A 21961-nucleotide genomic window follows, 5' to 3' on the forward strand; every position below is an offset into this window, starting at 1 on the left:
AATTGTATTATAACTAATGATATAGGCAATTCTATTAGAGATAGCGGGAGGCATTATGGTAACCACTGTTGATCACCTTGTATTATGTTTTTACATTATCTATTATATCCACCCTTTTGACTTGACCGATTCTGTTCTGTTATGTCACATTTGGTTTTACTCTCTTCCAAAAAAGTAATAAGAACCATGGGAGCAATGAAACCCAAAATGTGTAATAGTCATGGTACAAAAGAGAGGAAAAGAAAGTGCTCCAAACTATATAACTGCATGTATATTTAAGTGTATAAGATAGAAAATGATATCACAGGGTTTTACTGGATCATTGAACAGAACTGTTTGCAGTATCATTGATGGAATGTCCACTTTACAAGCTTTAATTTTGTGACTTGAACAATTATTTCTAAGATGACAATATGTAATCCAATAACTAGTGATTTCCTACTGTTCATTTTTTTTTCTGTAAATCTGTATAACTTGTACCCTTTCCCTGCTTTTTTTTTCTTTTCTCCTTAAATAAAATTAAAAAAAAAAAAAAAAAAAAAAGAAAATGAAATGAAAGGACAATGGAATGAGTCGTGTTTGAAGTGAGGGCAAGTATTTTGAGGGGAACTCGTGGCAATGGGTCTTTTCCTGAAATAAGTTTTATTTAAACACACACTGTACTTTTTGATTAGCCCCTGCATCTAAAAATGCTTCAAAAAAGATTAAGAAACAATTAATTTGCAGGTAATTGCCAACACGACTGATAAACACTTATAAATAATAGACTCAAAATGCACAGAGCATCTCAAAACAAATATGCTACATTTAAATTTGATCTACAACTTATAAAAACTGTGTTTGTACATGTGTGTGTACTCAAAGGGAAGAATGCCTTCACATCTTAATCTAAAATGTTAAACTTCTTTTAATCTCTTTGTGATTCTTAATAAAAAAGAATCAAAGTAACTTTAAGTTTCAGCTTTCAAAGTTTAAAATGAACTTTATAGTCCTACTTTTTTTTTTTTTTTGGTACTGGGAATTGATCTCATGACCTCCTGCTTGCCAAGTAGCACTTATGCCACAAGCTAAACCCCCTGGCCCATAGTCCTACTTTTTAAAAGTGTACTGTTATACTTTTTAGTAATACTAACATTTAAATACATTTTAAATAGAAATGTTAATCAGTGCTCTTTTTTTTTTTTTGGTAGCAGAGATCAAACTCACACAGGCAAGCACTGTGCCACTGAGCTAAATCCTCAGCCCCCAAAATCAGTGCTTTTCTGATAAACTTTTAAACATGAGGTTTATGCACTTATGATACTCAAAGATGTTCTTTCCCCATGGTTAAAAACACAAAAAATAAAGCTCTGATTACCAAGTTGCCTTTTTTCCTTGTAGCTTTCTGACGAATTTTAAAGGATTTTTTTCTGAAATGTTCAGCTTGTTCATATCTTAAAAAAAAAAAAAAAAAGTACATTAACTCAAACAAAAGAAGCACAAAGCATCTCTCAGTAAAATAAAAGAACTCCTCACATAATGTAAGGCCTATCTTGGGTATTAAATACAACAATGTTCTTATAATAGTCAATGCAATTCAAAACTTCTGACCAAACCTTCATAAGAGTCTAACAAAACAAAATAAATCTAGTCTTAAGGTAGTTGACATTTAGTTTTAAGCGATTTAACTCATTTTAAATGTCTAGAGAAAAACCTAACTAAATGAAAATCCAAAATTTTGGTTTCATACAGCACCTTTACAAACTTAAGTTTTGGCTAAATATAACTTGACATTTACACACAGTTTGTGTGAAACACTTGTGAAAGTTAGAAGGAAAACTTCATTGTGTTTCACTGATGATAACAGTAAGAGGAACACTTTCTATAGGGATGGTGATGCCATTCATTGAATGGTTGATTGGTATGAAAACTATTCAAAACAGCCTTTGTTTTTGCAATGCTTGGGACTGAACCCAGGACCTTCTGCCTAACAGGCAAGCATGACTACTGGTCTATATCCCTGTCCTGAGGTGTCTTTGTTATACCAGGGATTGGCAAACTTTCTGCAAAGGACTCAACAGTTAATATTTAGGCTTTGTGGGCAAAGTGGTCTCTGTCACAACTAAGAACTCGGCCACTGAAGCACTGAAGCACAGAAGTAATTGCAGATACATACATGAAAAAATATGGCTGTGTTCCAATAAAATATTCTTTGCAAAGATGGACTTGGCCTGTGGGCAGTGTTCTGCTGACCCTTTGTTAGTTCTGTACTCAGTATTATAAAGCTAGTCAACAGAAGAGCAGACTCAGGCCCAAGACTGTGTGAGCTGAGGTCTATGTTCTCTCCTTCACGCTTCTTCAATTAGAGATAAACTTTGTAGTTCTTTTTCTGTCCACCCCATGAAAACACAGATAACAAAATACCTGAATGTGATTCTTAGGGAAAGTACACAACCCCAAGCAACTACCTACCATATAAACACATTAAAAAACCTTCAATTCTCCTTCATATAATCAGAATGATCTCTATCTTACTTATTTTGTTTCTGGTACAAAGTTGCAAGTGCTTCAAGTTCACGAGCAGTATGTGGATGGTCTGCACCGTAAGCATTTTCTGAGATTTCCAAGGCCTGTTTATACAGCTGTTCTGCATTGCCAAACTTCTTCCACTGAACATATACACTTGCCAGCTGGTGAAGAGACTGGGCTACTCTTGGGTGATCTGGATCTAAAGCCGTTTCTCGAATTTCCAGAGATCTCTGCAAAGGTACCACTGCCTAGGGACAAAGGTGAGCAGAAGATCAAAGTGAGCGGAACGCTGTGAGAGCCGTCACCTGACCACACATTAAAGGTCTGAGCACCACCAATGGAAGCAGGGTAACCTCCTTAGAGGGAGAGCAGAAAAATGATCAAAGCCCACCTTGGCTCTAACTTCCTGTTAGGTTACCTGACTGAGAAGGCCTAGGTCCTTGAGAAATCGCCCCAGGGTTTCATAGAGATCAGCTAAGCAAATCATGTTCTCCTCGCCTTCACAGTTTTTTTCATACTGCTTCAATGAATCAAAGTATTCTGTTGCCATCGCACTTTTGTCTTTGCCAACAAACTGCCAATAACTCAGCAACTCAGCAAAGTGTCCTCTGTTTCAACAAACAATGGCAATTTAATACAAAACAAACCTTAGAACCCACTGCAGAATGAAAATGCCAGAATTCATATCAAGTTACTGACAGTTTATTAGTAGGTGAGCAAGCACACGGGAGTGAGGCCAGTCAGGTGCTGTGCTCTGAGCCCCGCGCCCAAGCGACGTGACCTCACGTGGTCGGTCTGACCTCTCCACCTCACTGGCTCAGCAGCAGCAAGGGATAGGGTGTGCTAAGGTAATGCTCTGACCTATGCTGGAGGAGAGTCCAGCATGGTGAGGCGATTATCATCCCCATGATTATCCACTACTGGGAACTCATCTGAATTCCTTTTAGACATTTCATGGTGTGGAAGTCAGAATAGAATAAACTAATGAAACAAAGGGAAACAACCATTAAGAAAATGCACTTTATATTTTGTCAAGGAACTGAGTGATAAAAGTAAGCTTACTTATTTGCTGATAACATTCAGGAGGATGGAAGAGCTTGGTAAACTAACAAAGCTGATCTCAAAAGAAACTTGAAAAATTGGAATGGAAATCAGAAATAATTTAAGAAGTACAACAAAGAAATCCGAGAATGCTCACTCAGGAACAAAACAAATGATGTAGCTATCTTATTGAGAAAGGTCTACATTTTTTTTTAATTCTTTTGTTTTTTTTTTGAGACAAGATCAAGCATTGTAGCTCAGGCTGACCTTGAACTCATGATGTAATCAACGCTGGTCTCAAAATCGAAGTAATTCTCCTGCGTCAGCCTCTCAAGTGCTAGGATTACAGCTGTGCACCACCACACCAGCTTAAGAAATGTCTACATTTTTAAGTGAGGAAGCAAAACTTTGTCCTGAAGCTTAGTATGTCAGAAGCTGGCTCACAGGAAGGTTATGCCACTGATGAACTCAAATATATCAAGAGACAAGCAGAATACATATACGTTTCAGGGCGATTCTTTAATGTCAGCACAAGTCAGACTCTATTAGGAGTCCAGAGACTGCTGGAAGTCTATGCTTCTGAAATCTGAAGGTCCTCAGAAGCAGACTCTGCCAAGGACCTCTCCTGGGAGGTTTAGATTTTGACCTGCTTAAGAGAAAAGACAAAATAAAAAGCTGTCCTTTCATTGTTCCTGCTCTGGTTTTACAAAGCAGCAATACTCTTGCTGTCTTCCTCCTGGACAAAGAGGATCTCAGCCATAAGCCATAAACCATAAACTGTCTCAGGGCCTCTTCCAGTTTGTATATCATGTACCACTGAAACTAGACTAATTTTTAAATTAAAACTGTCATTTTTCCTTTGCTAGATGGAATACTCATTCAAGTTTGTCCTTCTGGAGAGAGAGAGTTCTAGAATAAAATTTCTGACCTTTTGTAAAGGTTTTGAGACACGAAGAGATTGAGAAGGCAATCATGCAGCTTCTGTCTACCTCCCTGCTGCTGGAAAAGCCAGGGCAGCTCATCCGCACTTCTCCAGGTGACTCTATCCTGACTGTTGGCAGGAAGAGACAACACTCAGGTGACACCTTCCTGCAAGGGCAGCCCCAAAGCTCAGACAAACAGGGAGGAAGAAACATGCATTTCACAGACATTTCTGAGTATAATCTAAAACCTTCAGGTAAAAAGCAGAAATTTGACCAGCCTATTAAAATAAACAAATAACCCTAACCAAACTCTTCCTTGCACCTAAATTTATGGGCGAGAAGGTGAGCTATTACTGAAAGGCAATGAGAGAGACTGAAATCTCAGGACTTAAAAACCCCATACTCTGAGGGTATACTAAAATTATTTAGAAAATCCTCAGAGACTCAAATATACACAAACACATGCACACATATTTTAAACTGTTTAAGTGGAATAAAATAAAGATAATAAAATGACCTATTACTGATATCACTCAAGTTTAAACCATTAGGGTAATATTAAAAGATTTACAAAATCATCCTTTGTTCTTTTCACATAAATAATGAGAAAAACAATTTACTCTTTTTCTGTAATAACTGAATTTTTATAATTTATAAGTTAAGAAAAAGAAATAAGGACACAGAGGAAGAATGTCCTAGAAGACAGACATTAATAATACCTCAGCTGCAGGGTGAAATAGCTGATGAGTTTTTGCCTGTATGAAGAGATAACCGTGGGGTCATTCATGTACTCAAGTCTCACTGTTTCCCAGGCCTAGGGCAAAAAAATTATAAATTATAAAACTGAAAGTTATAAAGGAATAATTAAATTCCTTTTCACAAATTCATTTGGTAGATTGTGACTTACTTTTTTTTCCTTTTTAGTTTTATAGTTGTAGATACCAGAATTGTTATTAGACTTCTTAAAAATAGTTACTGTTCAGGACATATTTATATACTAAGCTTATTTAGAAAATAATCCCTGCACTAATTTTTAAGAATGGAGAACACAATTTAATTCCAACCCTTAGATACCGTATTTTAAAAATCCCAGAAAGGGGGCTGGGGATTTAGCTCAGCAGCATAAATGCCTGCCTTGCAAGCAGGCAGTCCTGAGTTCGATTCCTGGTACCAATAAAAATGAAAAAGACCAAAAAAAAAAAAAAAAAATTCCAGAAAGCCAGGGGTTTAGCTCAGTGGCACAAGCACCTGCCTGCCAAATGCAAAGTCATGAGTTCAATCTCTGGTACAAAACAAATAAATAAAATCCCAGAAATTTGGAATGAAAAGTTACTAAAAACAGCAAATTATATACAATAAAGAAAGGCTGTGAAATTATAAACATTTCACATCTCCACATATAGCACTTAGGAGAAGGACTGTATCTGTGTCTCCAATGTAGGACTCCATGTAAGAATGACATAAGCCAACAGTCTAAAGATTTACTACTGTGTGCTAGGCATCAAATCTAATATCTCTCAGGAACCAGTAACTGTCTTAGTTTTCCATACACTCTTAGGGGAAGCTAGAAACACCTGGCCAGGTCATAGAGCTTGCTCAAGGGCAGACAACTGAGAAGTTGCAAAGAGTTGGACTGTAAACAGAGAATGGCTCAGTATCAGCTCTCAGTGCATGTACAATCATACCAGCAATGCGCCCAAACATCAAATTGACAGACTGTTTTTCTTCCCCTAGAAAGTGTGTGTGTGTGTGTGTGTGTGTGTGTGTGTGTGTGTGTGTTGGTCTTTTGCGACTGGCTTTTATTTATTTTAAAAGTTTTATTGTGGGGCTGAGGATTTAGCTCAGCGTCCTAAGTGCTTGCCTTGCAAGCATGCAGTCATGAGTTCAATCCCCAGCACACGCACAAAAAATTTTTTATTGTGGTTAAGAACCTCTGATAGATGTACATTTTCAATACACTTTTAAGCATATGATCCTGTACCATGAGAACAACACTGTACTGCAACTCACGAATTTTTCATATACTATCTCTCACAGTAACAATAACCTCATAAAAATGCCACATAACATAATATTGGGCAGTTTTTACATCTCAACCTAGTCACTGCAAAAAACAACAAAAATAACAGAAACCAAAAAACCTGTCATGCAAATTTCCGCTTTGTTTAGTAACTGAAACATGTAATAACAGCATAATATATAATAGGATGATATCCTGCATTGACGTTTAAAAGTTAAAAAAAAAAAAAGTAAAAGATGCTTAAATGATGTTTACCTGCAGATGCTGAAACCTGAGCAAGCCACAACCATAGGTTAACAAACACATGCTGTATAAACTGTAAATGAGGGAGGTCAGGATGGCCCAGGGTGTTTCAGGATAGAGTTCCATTAGTTCTGATTCACTCAGACCATTGTGACTAACATTGATGAGGCACAGAACCTAGTAAAAAAAAATGAACAGTAGTTACAAAACGTTTCTATAAGTAACTAACAGGAATTAAAATTTCCGTAATCCTTTTAAACATTAATCTTCTACCAAATTTATAATTTAAATGATTTATTCAATCAGGAAATAGATTCCTTATAATAAAATACTCTTGATCAAAAGATATTAACCAAGAGTAAGACAGTGTGTACCTAAAATCAAGCACTTCACCTCCCAAGGGCTAGTCTCTCATGCAGGGCAAATGAGGAAACTTTAGCTCACAGACATGAACAAAGTACAGTGAAGAATTTAAAAATGGGTAAAAGATTTGGACCAGCAATTTGAATAAAAAAACCAAAGCCAACCAATGAATATGAACAGAAGAGAAGTCCCAATAATCAGGAAAAAGCAAATATCAGCAAGCACACTGTGGCCTCCAGATTCCTGTATATGCTCAAAATATATTCAAGCACAAAGTTAAAAGATTATTTACTTCAGTTCCTGTAATTTGGAATAAGGCCAACCAATCTTCTTTCTGAAAGTTTACTGCACTTCACCTGTCTCATCAGCTCCTTCTCCACATCGCTGGCCATGGACTCCTGGATGGAGTGTAGAACAAGTCTGTATAACGCGACAGTATCCTGACACTGCAGGCACTGATGAAGGATTTTATCTAAATTGCCTCTTTTCCCAGCACTGTTGGAATTAAGAACAGGGTTAATTCCTTATAGGCAAATAACATCTCTGAAAAATTTGCAGTCAATAAAGACAATGTGACCTCTACACTTTGCACTGTCACCGTAAGACAATTGAATAAAATGTGACATACGGAAATGGCAGTTTTGTGACATGGCTAGAGGCACAGAGTTTACATTAGTACACAGCATTAAATTTAATTCAGTACACATGCTGAGACTTACTATATGTCAAGAAATTACGCACTGTAGAACACAGAAGTGAGTAAGACATGGTTCTCACGCCAACCTCATACACAGGAAATAGAAACAGTGATGAACAGTGCTTGTTAATCATGCAATTTAAATTTGCATAGAGCTACCATCTTGAAAATATTAAACTACAAATAAGTCAGTAGAGGGCTCATTTGTAAGTATTTATAGTAGTTTCTTTTAAAAACATAAATACGAACAAAAAAATGAAGAGGATCCACACATAGTCCTTCCTGAAAAGCTCACTGTGACTTGGCCTCTTTATGGTGACAGAATGCCAGACCACAGCATAGCGGAGAGAAGGACAGACAAAATGTCATGCACATTTTAAGTTTTAGATTTTTCTTTTCATTTCAAATTTGATGCTCGAGATGAAAATGTGCAATTAAGAGACAAGAGTACTAGGTTCAGAGTCTGGAAATAAGCGTGCTAGGATTTTAATTTATTTTGAAGAATAATAAAAACACTGTAATCTTTTCTTTCTCTGCTTGAGGGTGGATGAAGCAGAGTGAAGTGGTACCAAAAAAGAAATAAATGTAGTAAAACACTTCAACGCTTATCTAAGGCAGATTTCTAGTGGATCTCTAAGACAGAAATACTCGACTACTGTGATTTGAGACCAGAGACAACTAAAAATTCCTACCTACCTACCAATGTATTTATATCCAAGAACTCTACCCCAGTTGTGTCCTCCAAATACCCAAAGCCTGGAGTGCCTTAGCAGTGGTAAGGACACTCAGGGGCAGCCTCCTTCTGCAACCCCGGTGGAGCAAGGTTAGTGGGATGAAAATCAGATGGACTGACAGGTTCTAATCATTCATAGGCTGCTCTATGGTCAGCTGTAAGTCACATGGTCACTGAGTCTTAGTTCCTCTATAGGGACAAGCAGGAGGAAGCTTATCACAAGCAAATCTCAGTTTAGAGTGAATTATTCTGCAGCAAATGTGAAACACAAGAAGATTACAGAAAACGACTCCCACTTACCGTGCCATCATTTTGCCGAACAGGGTAACATAGAGGGCATTGCAGGTGGCAGGACAACGACAGTGTTGTTCTAGCTTTTTCTCCTGTACCAGTTCACAAAACATGACAAAATACAGACACCTCTGTAATGAAGCAGTCACTGCTACCCATGCACAGCAAATATGTCAGGTGACACAGTGCCCTTCCTGCCCCCTCACCAGTGGACCTGCACCACGTCCTAGGGATCCCGGCCACCACCACCCTAACACCATGTAGACATAAGGCCCTGCTGGTGTGGAAACCTGATTAATGTTACACAGTACACTTAAGTCCCAAATTCCTTACATTGATTCTTCTATAGATGCCAGTAAAGAGGGGATGCATTTACCAAGGTAATTACTAAACCTCAATTTTCCTTGTGACGACAGAATTCCTATATGGAATTTTACATCATGTGTTTTACAGGGAAGAGGAGAAAGTAAAGTTAGCATCAAAATTAAAAATATTTACCTGCTCCTTACTTAACTTAATATCTACTGAGTGGCACTCTGCAATTATAATAGACTTTGCATCTTTTGGATTTAAGGGATCCAGATGAAGTGTAGGCCACAACCTTTTGTTTAAAGAAAAGAAGAATGAAATCCTAATCATACAGAAGGATTGTAATCTACCCATAAGACAAGTCCATTACAGGAGTTAATTTTTTATACTGACTTTATAAAGAGAAATAAAACTAATCTTCACTCATCATATTAAATAACAAATCATTTTAATGGCTATTATTTTTGTCACTAATTAATCACAATGAAGTGTTACAAATTAAAGAGCACATCCATCAGACAGTTAAGTGACAGAGTATTTCTAGCTGTAAGTTCTGTATTCAGTAAAGTTAAACCTAGGTATGGTGCTTATATGGAGTGACACAGACTGTTTTGTCCTCTAGTACTTACAATGTAATTTAAGTTTAATATTACAGTACGTGTTCTCAATGTGGTGACACAAACCATGTCTTGCGGGGGAGCTGAAAAAAATCTTACTCTTATGTATAAAGCAAACATATATGCATATTTTTATATATGTAAACTGATATACAAGGTATGAGTAGTATAAAAGTTTCTTAGGAAGAGTGATTAGAAAACCAACGTCCAAGGCTTCTATAGTGGTAAAAAACAGACTGGAAAACACTGCCCTGTAAGCACATCTGTAATCCCAATACCCACAGCGCTGAGGACAGAGGATTCTGTGAGTTCAAGGCCAGCCTAGGCTACATGCTGATTTCAAAGCCAGCCTGAACCCCACAGCAACACCCTGTCTCAAAAAACCAAGAAGAGTAATAATAAGACAAAAACCAGATTTCAACGTTATGTTACTTTTTTGAGGGCAGCTGCTGTCAGCTTGCATTTCAAGTTAACAGGAGTCGAGGCGACTGCCCCAGGCTGACCCCTCTCCCTCTGCTCACCCTTCTTTTCTCACCCATAAATTGAACTGTTCACCAGGCTTCCATGCTGAGATCCACAAGTGACAACGCAAGCTAACCAGGTGCAAGCCCTGATCGTACCAGCTCTTCCCTACACACCTGCCTGCCCTTCCTGCTTCTTACTTCAGCTCAAGAATCACAGTTACTTCAACTTCTGAAGTTAGAAACTTGGAGGCATCCAAGTTTTCTCCTTTCCCTTACATCTCACTTCTAACCTCCCACCACAACCTAAAGGTTGTCATTTTCTTTGACTCCTCCATTTCTCCTCCTCATCACTGTCTTTTATATGAAAAATACAAATGTTTATGGAAACCTTCCCTTGTTTGCCCTTCAAATGCTTCGTGCGGTCCCAGGAAGCTGAGCGAGCACCGTACCTCCAGGCCGCAGGGCAGGTTTCCACGTTCACCGAGACAATCACTCTGACGTTCACGGGCAGTGGGTCTATGAGCCATTTCATGTGCTTTTCAACTTGCTTAGAAATAGAAAAACCAAATTCAATCTGTTAATCAACGTAGTTCAACACAATCCAGTAATAGTTCCTCCCAATTAAAATGAAATTCTCATTTGGTATCTTTTACTAAGCACAAAAGTGGATGATGTATCTTAGGATCTAAAAGAATAAGTGGTATTTGAATTTGAATTGGGGACACTTAAGGAAATGTCAAAGTCCTAAAAATATTTCAATTAGTTTTTGGCAATTATGCAAGTTCAGTTGGTCTTTCCCAGTAAGGTACTAGTGTCTATTGGGGCAGTATTTTTTAAAAAATCCAAATGCTTCCTTTGTAGAAACTAAGCATAAATAGAAGAAACAACACCAATATTTCTCCCCCAAGGGTATGAACTAGGGAGCCAGGAGAGGACCCCAACGCATGACCAAGGTGACAACTCACCTGAACCTGATCTATGGAGTCGATGATGATGATGATGCTGCCTTGATGTCGAGCAGAGAGCTTTTCCAGCCAGTGTGGGAATTCTTCCAGCAGCTTGGCAGGATCAAGCGTCAGCGTGGACACTGACCAGGAGTGCTGCATCAACTGCGAAGTGACAGGGGACACGAATCACAGTAGTTCTGCTTCATCCCATCTGCTGAGAGATCCTTCTCTGGCTACTTTTGAAATCAAAACTGAGTCCCCAAGAGGACACGATAATAGTGACTACTATTTTTAATCTTAAACAAAGCCAAATGAATAGAAGATTTTTTCAGTCTTTGGAGAATCTACACATGCATAAAAAGATTCCTTGGGAATGGAGCCCCAGTTTAAACCCCAAACTCATGCATGGTTCACATTCACCTTCTCACACAGCCTAAAGGGTCCTATATAGGATTTTCAACATGTCTGCATCTTCATTGCCCTGAGAAGTTGGTGTAGAATTTCCCATTTGTGCTGTCAGGTAAATTCTCTGAAAGTTTCAGATCTTAAGAAGAGCATTTCAGATTTCAGGTTGGGGATGCTCAGCTGGTAATAATGAACACTTGTTCATGATACTTAGCTCCAACAATTTCTCACTTTAAGTAAAATTCAGATCATTCCAACAACAGTGTGTGGTACCTTTAGAGTCAGCCGTTTAATAATTAGGGAGGACTCTGAGCTGGTTGATGTGGGCCTCCCCACAAAATGGGAAAGGATCAGCATGTTAGGGGAACTCTTCTGCTGCAACTGAATCCTGAAAGGAAAACACAGGACTTTCAGGAGACTGGCAATGCTTTTATCTTAAAATAAAAAAAAAAATCTTAAAAAAATTTCCATAGAACTAGGTATTAAATACCACCTGTCAGTAAGTACATGTTAGTCACTTTCGAATAAATATGGAGATTTGATTTTATTCCATTTTGAGAATCTTTAAATATGCTTTTAAAAAGCGTAGATTCATTTCATTACAAATTGGTATTAATTAATGCAGTTTACATTGGAGATTAAGGTATTAGTAAAAGTGTTAAGTTTTAATTAAAAATGCTATTAGAGAACTTATTAGGTATAAAAATACTAGTTTCTAAGTGTATTTTTGAAAGAGCAATCAAAAGGAAACAATGACCTATACAGTGATAATGAATCTTTTTAGAGTTTTCAATGGTACAAATTTCCCACTGTGTGATACATGCCGTAGGTTCACCACCACTGACTTATTTTCACTAGTCAATGTAAAAAGTTATGAATAAAAAATGTTCTTACTACTTGCTTTTACATAACAACAATAAAGATTCATTAGTTTATATGAACCTTAATAATCTAAAGAATTGACATTCATCATTAAGATTAACCTTAATTTTGATGTTTTTTAGAATTTGTTTTACTCTGAGTGGTCTGTCTTGTTTTAAATATGTAAATCTCAGTAAACTTTTAAGATGAAGTCAGTAACTGAAAATAACAATGCATCTCTCTGCAACTGACCTCATTCCACGCACACGACCTTACCTGGTGTCCCCTACCTAACAGTGGCTGTCCAGGTTTTCTACTCCTTCCCCATTCTCTAGCTTCTGACATCTGAAGTTTGCACACTACCTTGCATAAACCCATCAGTCTATTCCTCTGTGGCTTTTTAATGTTTAGTACAGGTCATGCAGGAAGGCAGCCATGCAATACATCCTGGGAAGGACTTCAGTTATTCAAGCGATGAGGAAGAAAAGATGATTTAATTGCACTGCATCATACCACTTGGATAAAAGAAGGGACTTTCCAGAACCTGGTCCTCCAGACACCAGAAGGGGTGGAATCGGGGCCGGTGCTGCCACTAGATCATTAAGGCGCTGATAATACTGAAAACGAAAATTATTTAAATTCTGAGGAAGCGTATGTCTCCAAGAATAATAAAGACAATCCACTTCTGAGTATCCTCTGAACACACTGGAGAAAGGCTGCAGGAGAAAGCAAACTCCTCTGTTGGTCCACAGCACTTTTGTGACTGCTTATGTCAATGTCTGGTGAAATATGCTAGAGGCAGTAAGCCTGGTCCCCAATTTCTTTTCCCATAGTGGTGCCTAAATTAATGGTGAAGGACAACACTTCGGATCCTTGTAGGATTCTGCAACATCCAGGATGCTGCCAATAGGTAAAATAGTAACAAAGTGGAGCCCTAAACCAGAAATTCTGCAACAGGACTCAGGGTCCCTGCCAGGCATCCTGGATCTCCATCCTAGAAGGATCATTTGTCCTGGAGATCGCCTCAATTTCTAAAGGTGTTCCTTCTGGTATACCAATCTGCTCCAGACAATGAGGTGAAAAGGCTGTCCAGGCTGGGCTTGAACTAGTGTTCCTCCTGCCTCAGCCTCCCAGAGTGCAAGGATTACAGGGATGTGTCACTGCATCACCTTGTGGCTGGTTTTAAGGCAGCCAAATTCTCTATAAGAAATGATTACTTGCTACGGTGTTTCAATTCATTTTTTTGCTTGTCATGTGTAGATACTGCCGAGAATAAATTGCCCAGGAACTCAAATACTTCTAGTGGCAGTGATGCCTCTGAAGGAAAAAGGAAGAACTTCACTGAGGCATCACCTCAAAAATCCTGACAACTGAGTTCCTGGTCCCACACCAAGTCCCCTTACAGATCTATGGTTCCCAAGTTACATCCCTTGCTGTGGAAGCAGCAGCACAAGGTTTGGAGGTTTAAATCTCAAGTTTACAGTCTGTGTTCTTAGGCAGACCCTAATCCAAGGCTCAGTGTTACCACAGATAAAATCTCTGATAAAATAACCACTAATTTAACCGTTCTTCTGGGTCAGGTATCATATACATAGTATCTCCCTTAATCCTTGCAACAACTGAGAAATCCTTATATGGTAGGTACTAATATTTTATAGAAGAGAAGGTCAAGTTTAGAGTAGCTAAGTGATTTGATCAAGATCTAGTATAAAATGACAGAATCAGGATGCAAACACAGCCTAAATTATTAAAGTTCTATAATAATGCAACTGTTAAATATTAGCTTCCTTATTATTCTTTAGAACATTAGTTCCAACAGTAATTTTATAAAATTATTTATTAAACTCAGATATATTTCTTTGTTAAGGCATTTAGGGTTTCTTAGTAGACCAATAAAGGACTGATCTGATTGTATGCTTTCTAAATGTTTGATACTTTGATTCTTTTAAATGAGAAAAACAGACACCTGACAATTCTCAACAAGCTTCCCAGCTCCCCTAAACCTTGTCTGGTAGATGTTGGTACAATGTATCCACGGTTAGTGAATCCTAATCTATAATCAAAGTACTTGGGGTCTCACTTGTCTTTCACATGATACACGCACACACACATCTCCGACGAGGACAATTAAACTGTAAGAGCAGACAATGCAATCATAAACCTAACCATGCTTAGGTGAAAACACAATCGCCAAGCAGCCTGTAAGTGCCAACTGGCTGGTACTTAGAAGAACAAAAGAACATAGTCTGCTGACAGCTTACTTTCTCGAATCCCAACTCGTGGGCTGAGTTAGAGGCCTGCTGAAAAGCTTCCATCTGTTCTTGTTCATCGTGTATGTCCCACAGGACATCCCCAAAGTCATCCTCTTCCGGAATGGGCTCTTCAGCACCCAAATCCTTACTCTCCAGGTCTGTGTTCTCAAAACCCAGTATGTCCTAAACACCAAACACATACACACAAAACTGAATGAAGAACACAGACCTTGGGGCAGGGGCTAGCACGCGAGTCTGTATATAATACGTATGGCCTGTGCATAATATGTATATAAAGCTTTAACTACAAAGCTAAATAAACACTCATTTAAAAATAAAGACAAATAATAATAAAACATAAAGACTTGTTTTTATTTAAAATAAAACTAAAGACATTTGACCCATACAGGATTTGTTTTCTGAAAAAAGTTACAGTGAACCTGTGGTATTATTGTGGGTGTAAATAATTTTAAAGTGTGTGCCAACATTGAAGACTTAGGCATAGAGTGCCACAGGAATTAATTACTAATATGGAGTTTCTTGATATCAAGCATCTTTGCTGTCATACTTAGTCTTAAATATATTAGATCACTGAAAATAAGTTGTCCTTTAAGCATTAAAGATGGTAAATATGGTCAGTTTCATTTTGCTCAATTTGTTTTATTTTACTTATCTTAGTCCTAAAATTGGTAGACTGTTGAAAAGATCAAAACGGATGACAATATTTCTACTAGAGAATATTACATAGATACACTGCCAGATGTTGTACTGTGTTTTGGGCTCACTGTTTTTCTACGATAATAAATTACCCCTAATTGTAATCTGACTCCTTACTTCTCAAATAGAGAGCCTGCTTCTCTGGGGAGACAGCAGTCCTGAAGAGCAAGCACAGGCTAAACATGAAGTATCTTCCCATTGCCCACATTTTACTTGAAGGAACATGGGGAGGGATTCCTTTTTCTTTCTGTCATAGCTACTGCTATTTTGCTGATATGTAGGGGGTTTTTTTGGAGACAGGGTCTCACTATGTAGTGCAGGCTGCCTTGAACTTTCTCATGCAGCTCAGGCTGGCCTTAAACTCAACGATGACCCTCCTGCCTCAGCCTCAGAGTGCTAGGATTACAGGCATGTGCCATAATTTTAACGATGATATATATTAAAAATAAACAGTCATAATTATCAGAATATATAATGCACATACATTTTTGAGACAATAAATGAAATTCATAGAAACTTTCAGTTCCTGCACCTGCGAGGCCTGTGTTCTCATCCCCCTGGAGGTAAGCTTCCATCTCTTGCTGCTGTTAGGAATATGTGAGGGAGAATCGAGGATTTTCTAATACATGAATACCCAAAGTGCACACTGAATCTGAGAGCCACTCTACTGAGTCAAATGCATGTTTTTCCTGATCACTCTACTAGATGGATTCCCAACAGAAGTGATGTTGTTTTCCTCAGGTACTGCAGTCAAAAGAGTAGGTGGTTTTCTCTGCAATACTCAATATTATAGAAAGTGGCCTTAAAATATTTTAGGTAAAAATCTTACAATGGACACATATTTACCTGTTTAATAATCTTCTCCACACAAATATAAGTTTTATATACTCCTTCTGCAGGATCTCCAGAATGATCAATGATCTGGGAGAAACACAAAGTTTTTCAATAACAGGAAAACACAGGAACAGCAGGAGGAGGAGGTGGTGGTAAACACTTTTAAAGTGCTTATGTGCCAGGCTTTTACAGGCAAATGGGTGCGACTTGAGACCACTCTCATAAGTGAAATAACTCAAACTCACTTGTGTAAATACCATATTGTCTCCCTAGTGTAAGAAACTGAAAGAGCAAATTCAATCCAAAATTTACAATAAATACCATGTAAGGATAGGAAGCTGCTCAAAGAGGAGAAGAAACTGGGATAGGTAAAACAAAGAAAGAAGACAAAGGAAAAGGACATAAGTTTGTATAAATGTACATAAGATACCTAAGATACTAATTCTATTAGTTTATGGAAAAGAACAGTTAATACTTATATGTTCAGATCAATTCTGTATGTCTATACCTGGTAATCTTAGCAACTCTTTTTAAGATAACAACATGCGATATAATAACCATTGTTAAATTCCTATCATCTTGTTTTGAAAGCCTATACTGTTACTGTTTTAGGATTGCTGCTGTTGCTTGTCTCTTTTGCATTTTGTTTTTCTTTTCTGTGTCTTTTTTTCTCTTAAATAAAAAAAAATAAGTAAGTAAGTAAATAAATAAAGTGCTTATGTATCAGCAATCATTGTAGCTCTGGACATAAACAAAAGCTCACTCACCCTCACAGCCGTAAGAGGGAGACGCTACTATTAACCCTGGCTTACAGAAGTTGAAACTTAGACAAGTAAAGTAACTTAGCCAAGGTCACATAAGTGATTTAGTGTCAACGATGGTACACTCAAGGAAAAAGATTTCATTTTTTTCCCCTATCTCATCATCTCTGCTACCATGGCCTTGGTCTGGCCTCCACGCTCTCATCAAGATGGCTGCCACAGCTCTCAGACTGTGCCCATGTCTCTCTGGACTGTAGTCTCCTTCCACCCAGCACACAGCAACCAAAGGGATCAGTGTGACAGGATCGTGTCAGGGCTTGTCATTCTGCTGTGTGCCATTCCTGTGGCCCTTACAGTTTACTCTAAGGGGATAAAAACAAGAGGCCTTAAAGCCTCTCTGTCTCTTCTGCCCCTTCTGCTGGCCTACTGGCTTCCTTTTCAAACTCCCAAGCACCCAGGCTCAGGTCCATCGCAGGGCCTTTGCTCTGGATCTTCCCTCTGCTAAGCACATTCTCAAAAAAAAAAATTGTGGGAATTTTACCTTGGCTTTGTGGGCCTTACTGAGGTTACACACTTGATCAATCAATTGCTGGACAGAGTCGGAACTGACTTTCCCATTCTCCAAACGATGATAAATTAATCGTGGTTTTCCTTCAGAGTTTTTCAGGAAAGCTTCCTCGCAGTCTTCCAATAAAAGGCTACAATGGAAATGGGCATCTCTTATGCTACACTGCACAGTCAGTCAACCAACCTAACAGCCAGTCCTGGGGTTTCTTACAAGTGGCCAGGAAAGGCCCAGTTGCAGAATGAGTTATGCCCTTCCCAAAGAGATATTTTTAATACTCTTTTCTGACCTTATATGTAGCATCTACTATGAGAAACATCTGGGGGTCACTAGAGAAGCTCAAGTGGCTAGCAAATGAATAGCAGTAAAGGTTTTCAAAAAGTTGAAACTTTACTTCAGAGAACCATGATAATTTTTACAAATGTTCTTGAAGAAGTCTGATCCTTCCTTCCTACTGCACCTTCTCTGAAGAACAATGGCAGAGGCACAACCCGTGTTCCTCACTGAATACGACTTCCTACCTACTTTTCCCATCACAGCTAACATGATGCCTGTGAAGACCGCTTCAATCCCAATCATTCTGTGACCCGAGTTGTGAAAGTTTTTATCACACAGGATTCTTATATAAAGAGTGAATTAACAGTATCTTCAAGAAACTCTGCAGGTTCCATCTACATATACTGATCAGGAAAGTGTTTCCCAAAAGCTCCCAAGCTGTTTGGGGGCAGTTTTTCTAGCTTCACCTTTTGGGAAAAACACTGGAGGTACTGGGAGAGGTGAGAAACAACCCGAGAAACAGAAAGGCCCCGACAGCCTCTGGCTGTGACGTGAAGCCCATTCCTCCTGCCACATTTCTGACATCAATGAAAAAAGAAAGATGAGATAAAATAATAAAATATGAAAGAAATGAAGGGAAAAGGAAGTTTAAAAAAAGTTTAAGAAAAGTTTAAAATTAAGATAAAAACAAATGCTGAAAATGTTAAAGTAATGTGCAGTATTCTATTAACAAATCTCTTTTAGGTAGAGAAAAATAGATGGCTCCAAAGATTAAAAGATAATTTAAAAAATGATGTCACAACAAACGTCATATTTTCAAGTAAGATAAAATGCTACCCAAATATTAAGCAATAAAACAAGATATATCCTTAGCAAATATAAAAACAGGAAGAAAAAAATGGGGAGAGTGGTAGTGAAACTCAACTGAAGGCAATCAAGTTGAAGGACTCCCTGGGCCTGGCCACCCTGGGGGTAAAGTCTCAGTGCCAGCTGGTGCCCAGTCCACCAGGCCAAAGGGCAAGATTTTTTCTTTTTGGTCTTTTTGAAACAGGGTTTCACCATGCGGTTCAGGCTGGCCTTGAACTCACTCTGTAGCTCGGGCTGGTCTCAAACTCACAGAAATCCTCCTGCCTCAGCCTCCCAAGTGCTGGGATTACAGGTATGTGCCACTACCCTCGGCCACAGAGCAGAGTCTTAAGGACCAGTGATGGGTGACGATGGAGGAAAACTGGTGAATCGTAAGACCTACACATTCTGTACACTGTTGAAAGTCAGAGTTGGTCCACAAGCAAAAAAGAGAAATGCTTTGGAAGGGTTAAATCCAGTCATACAAAAATCTACAAAGCAAAGTTATCTATTGTTAAACTTATTTTTTCTTTTATTTATACATCTAAAAAATCTTTATTTGCAGAAAGATTCCTTAGCATGACCATATGCACAACAAAAAAAAATTATTCATTTTATTGGGCTTAAGAAGGAAGCTCCTCACAGCATTTAGATTACAGTTCAACATCTATACCAGTGTTCAAGTACTTATGTAACACATAAAGTTCATGTACAGTGGTGCCTCAATCCATGAACCTGTTTCTTAACACGATTCTGGTTGCAAGCTGCACATGGGAGGCAAGTTGCAACCAGAACTGTGCAAAGAATGAAATTCATGAATTGAGGTACCATTATACTTCTCCAATTCTTTTTTTTTTTCTTTTAAAGAGAACAAAAGAAAACAGAATAAAGCAAATCAAAACAGAACAATGCAAGCAATACAGGACTTCAAAACAAGACAACAGGAAATCAACAATGGCTACCATAATGTCTCTCATTTTCTTAAAAATAGCTGTCTGTACCACCACACATGGTAAACTCAAAATAAAACAGAAGAAAACCAATCAAAACAAATACTTCTCCAAGTCTATGCAAAGAAAGAAAACATGAAGGTTAATACTGATTATGGAAATCAGCCATCATCAACTTCTTCAGTAAAAGACAAGAGAGTAAACACATCCCACTTTGCAAGACATGTGGTCTCTGTTAACTGTGCACTCAAATTTGCTATTGTACTGTGAAAGCAGCCAGCAGAAATATACAAGTAAATGAATGTGAATTTGTACCAAGAAAAGTTTATTTGCAAAACCAAACAACTTGGTCAATTCTGGATTCAAATGGTCTTTATAATAAGGATGCCAATCATTGAACCTATAAACAATTCTCAGTCTGAAAATAGTAATTATTTTAAGTGTAACCTAGTTATAGAATTTATTGAATTTCACACACTATTTTTCTTTTTTCTTCCTTTTTTTGCAGTAACAAGGCTTGCACTCAACGCCTTTGCACTGAGCTATATCCCCAGCCCTTTTTTATTTTTTAAGATAGGATCTTGCTAAATTTCTGAGACTGGGCCCAAACCTGTAATCTTTTTGCCTCAGCCTCCCAGAATTCAGGGATTACAGGTATATATCACCATGCCTGGATTCATGTACTGTTTTTTACTATAAAAATGCAATTAGACTTCTCTTTGAAGTTCATTTGATAATCTCAATTCTATGTACAGCTAATGCCAATAGTAAATGAAGACTTTAAAAAAGCTTACCTTGGTAAAGTTGAGTGAATGAATAAAATAACCAAAGAACTCTTCTCAATTTCCCATTTTCTTATAGTGAGGTACTGATTTTCAACATCTACTGGAAAATAAACAGCGTGGAAAAAATATCCCATTGTCTCACACATTCTTTTAAGTTTAGGTGAATAGTCCTAAAAACAAATGAAATTATATAAAAGCATATTGTAGTAAGATTCACACTACTTTAAAAGGCAAACTTTAGAACAGGTTATGTTGGGTATTTTTCCAATACAAAAAACTTTAAGTAATAATCACATTTTAAAGAAAAAAAGGCAAGAGGTAACAGGAAGTGTCCTTCCTATGAGCTGGCATTAAGTGTGGGCAGGAGGAGGAGAAACAAGGACACACCCTTCCCGTGAGCTGGTGTTAACTGCAGGCTAAGAGGAGAAACAGGATGTGTCCTCCTGGTGAGCAGCAGTTAACTGTTGGTCAAGTGGAGAAAGAGGACGCACCCTTCCTGTGAGCCAGCTGGTACACAGTCTGGGAGACAAGAAAAGCTTAGACCCTCTCCCCTCTGTAAGCGACTGGCTGATTCAGCAGTTGATAGCAACTGAGGTACAAAAACAACTTAATGCTTATATTGCTTGATTGACCTTGCAGAACTAAAGCCAGCAGTCCAAATATCTATTTAGAGGATAACACTATGCAACACAGCAACTATGGGGGATTTTCCTATCTTGCTTTTGAAATGCAATATTGTTCTCACTGTTTTGATTTACTGTTTTATTGTTTTGTTTTATTCAATGTTCTGTTTTAATTGGTTTTATCTCAATCTATTTTGTTTGATTTTACTATGTCTGATGGTATGGGCAGCAATTTTGAAGATAACAAGAGGCATTACAGTAGCAATAGTTGATTTTTTGTTATCCTGTTTTGAAGTTCTGTATCACTTTCACTGTTTTATTTTGAAAGGTTGCATTCCGTTTTACTTTGTTTGGTTTTATTCTCTTTAAAATCCAGAAAAAGAAAGCAGGGGAGGGGGGAGGCTCATTTCTCCTATCCAAAAATAATGGTCACTCAATAGCATGGATATTTTCCAGCTCAGAAAATGATCTATTTTATAATCCTAACAAAGTATTAGGATTATACAGGAGAAAGTATTAGACTATTTTGCTTTGGTATTTGCTTCTTTTTGCTATTATCTATTGTAAATTTGTTCTAAAGAATGAAAAATATAGCTACAGCTGAGTGTGGCATTGCTTGCCTGTACTCCTAGCACTCTAGAAGTTGAGGCACGAAGACTGTCATAAATGGGACATCAGCCTGGGCTACACAGCCAGTTCTAGGCCAGCCTAGACACAGCAACTCTGTCTCAGCATCCTTTCTACTCCTGCCAAAAAAAATCCCAAAAAACAAAAACCAAAAAACACCACCAAACTCCCAAACAGAAAAAGATCCATAGATCTATAGATAGTGCAAAACTTCTACTATGATACATTAGAACACCAAAACAGACACGTGTCTGGTAAAAATATGTCAGTCCACAATAAATTAAGTTACTGAGTAATGAGGAT

At 37.9% G+C, this 21961-nt stretch overlaps 1 protein-coding gene across 10 annotated transcripts in view; it reads right to left on the reverse strand.

The window, feature by feature from the left end:
• The window catches only part of Nphp3 (nephrocystin 3), a 40707-nt gene that overhangs the window by 11350 nt on the left and 7396 nt on the right, over positions 1-21961 (reverse strand). For 4 of the 10 annotated variants that reach the window (XR_010047571.1, XR_010047572.1, XM_063249002.1 and 1 more), the window contains exons 6-22: positions 20418-20578; positions 17528-17684; positions 16238-16312; positions 14684-14857; positions 12936-13039; positions 11835-11949; positions 11175-11318; positions 10659-10756; positions 9318-9420; positions 8829-8911; positions 7455-7593; positions 6748-6912; positions 5192-5286; positions 4478-4600; positions 2927-3116; positions 2515-2756; positions 1358-1433 (exon numbers count right to left, since the gene is read on the reverse strand). Coding sequence is in view for 4 of the 10 variants with exons in the window: in XM_063249002.1 (XP_063105072.1) it covers positions 1358-1433; positions 2515-2756; positions 2927-3116; positions 4478-4600; positions 5192-5286; positions 6748-6912; positions 7455-7593; positions 8829-8911; positions 9318-9420; positions 10659-10756; positions 11175-11318; positions 11835-11949; positions 12936-13039; positions 14684-14857; positions 16238-16312; positions 17528-17684; positions 20418-20578 (2244 nt within the window). In the remaining 6 variants the exon portion in view is untranslated. Of the gene's footprint in view, positions 1-1357; positions 1434-2514; positions 2757-2926; positions 3117-4477; positions 4601-5191; positions 5287-6747; positions 6913-7390; positions 7594-8828; positions 8912-9316; positions 9421-10658; positions 10757-11174; positions 11319-11834; positions 11950-12935; positions 13040-14683; positions 14858-16237; positions 16313-17527; positions 17685-20417; positions 20579-21961 lie in introns of those variants that run through there. The other 6 variants (XM_063249004.1, XM_063249005.1, XR_010047573.1 and 3 more) reach the window with 6 other exon arrangements.

Source organism: Cavia porcellus, unplaced genomic scaffold (genome assembly GCF_034190915.1).
Source record: "Cavia porcellus strain 051 isolate PalLab524CR breed Dunkin Hartley unplaced genomic scaffold, mCavPor4.1 scaffold_5, whole genome shotgun sequence".
Classification (NCBI taxonomy): Eukaryota; Metazoa; Chordata; class Mammalia; order Rodentia; family Caviidae; genus Cavia; species Cavia porcellus.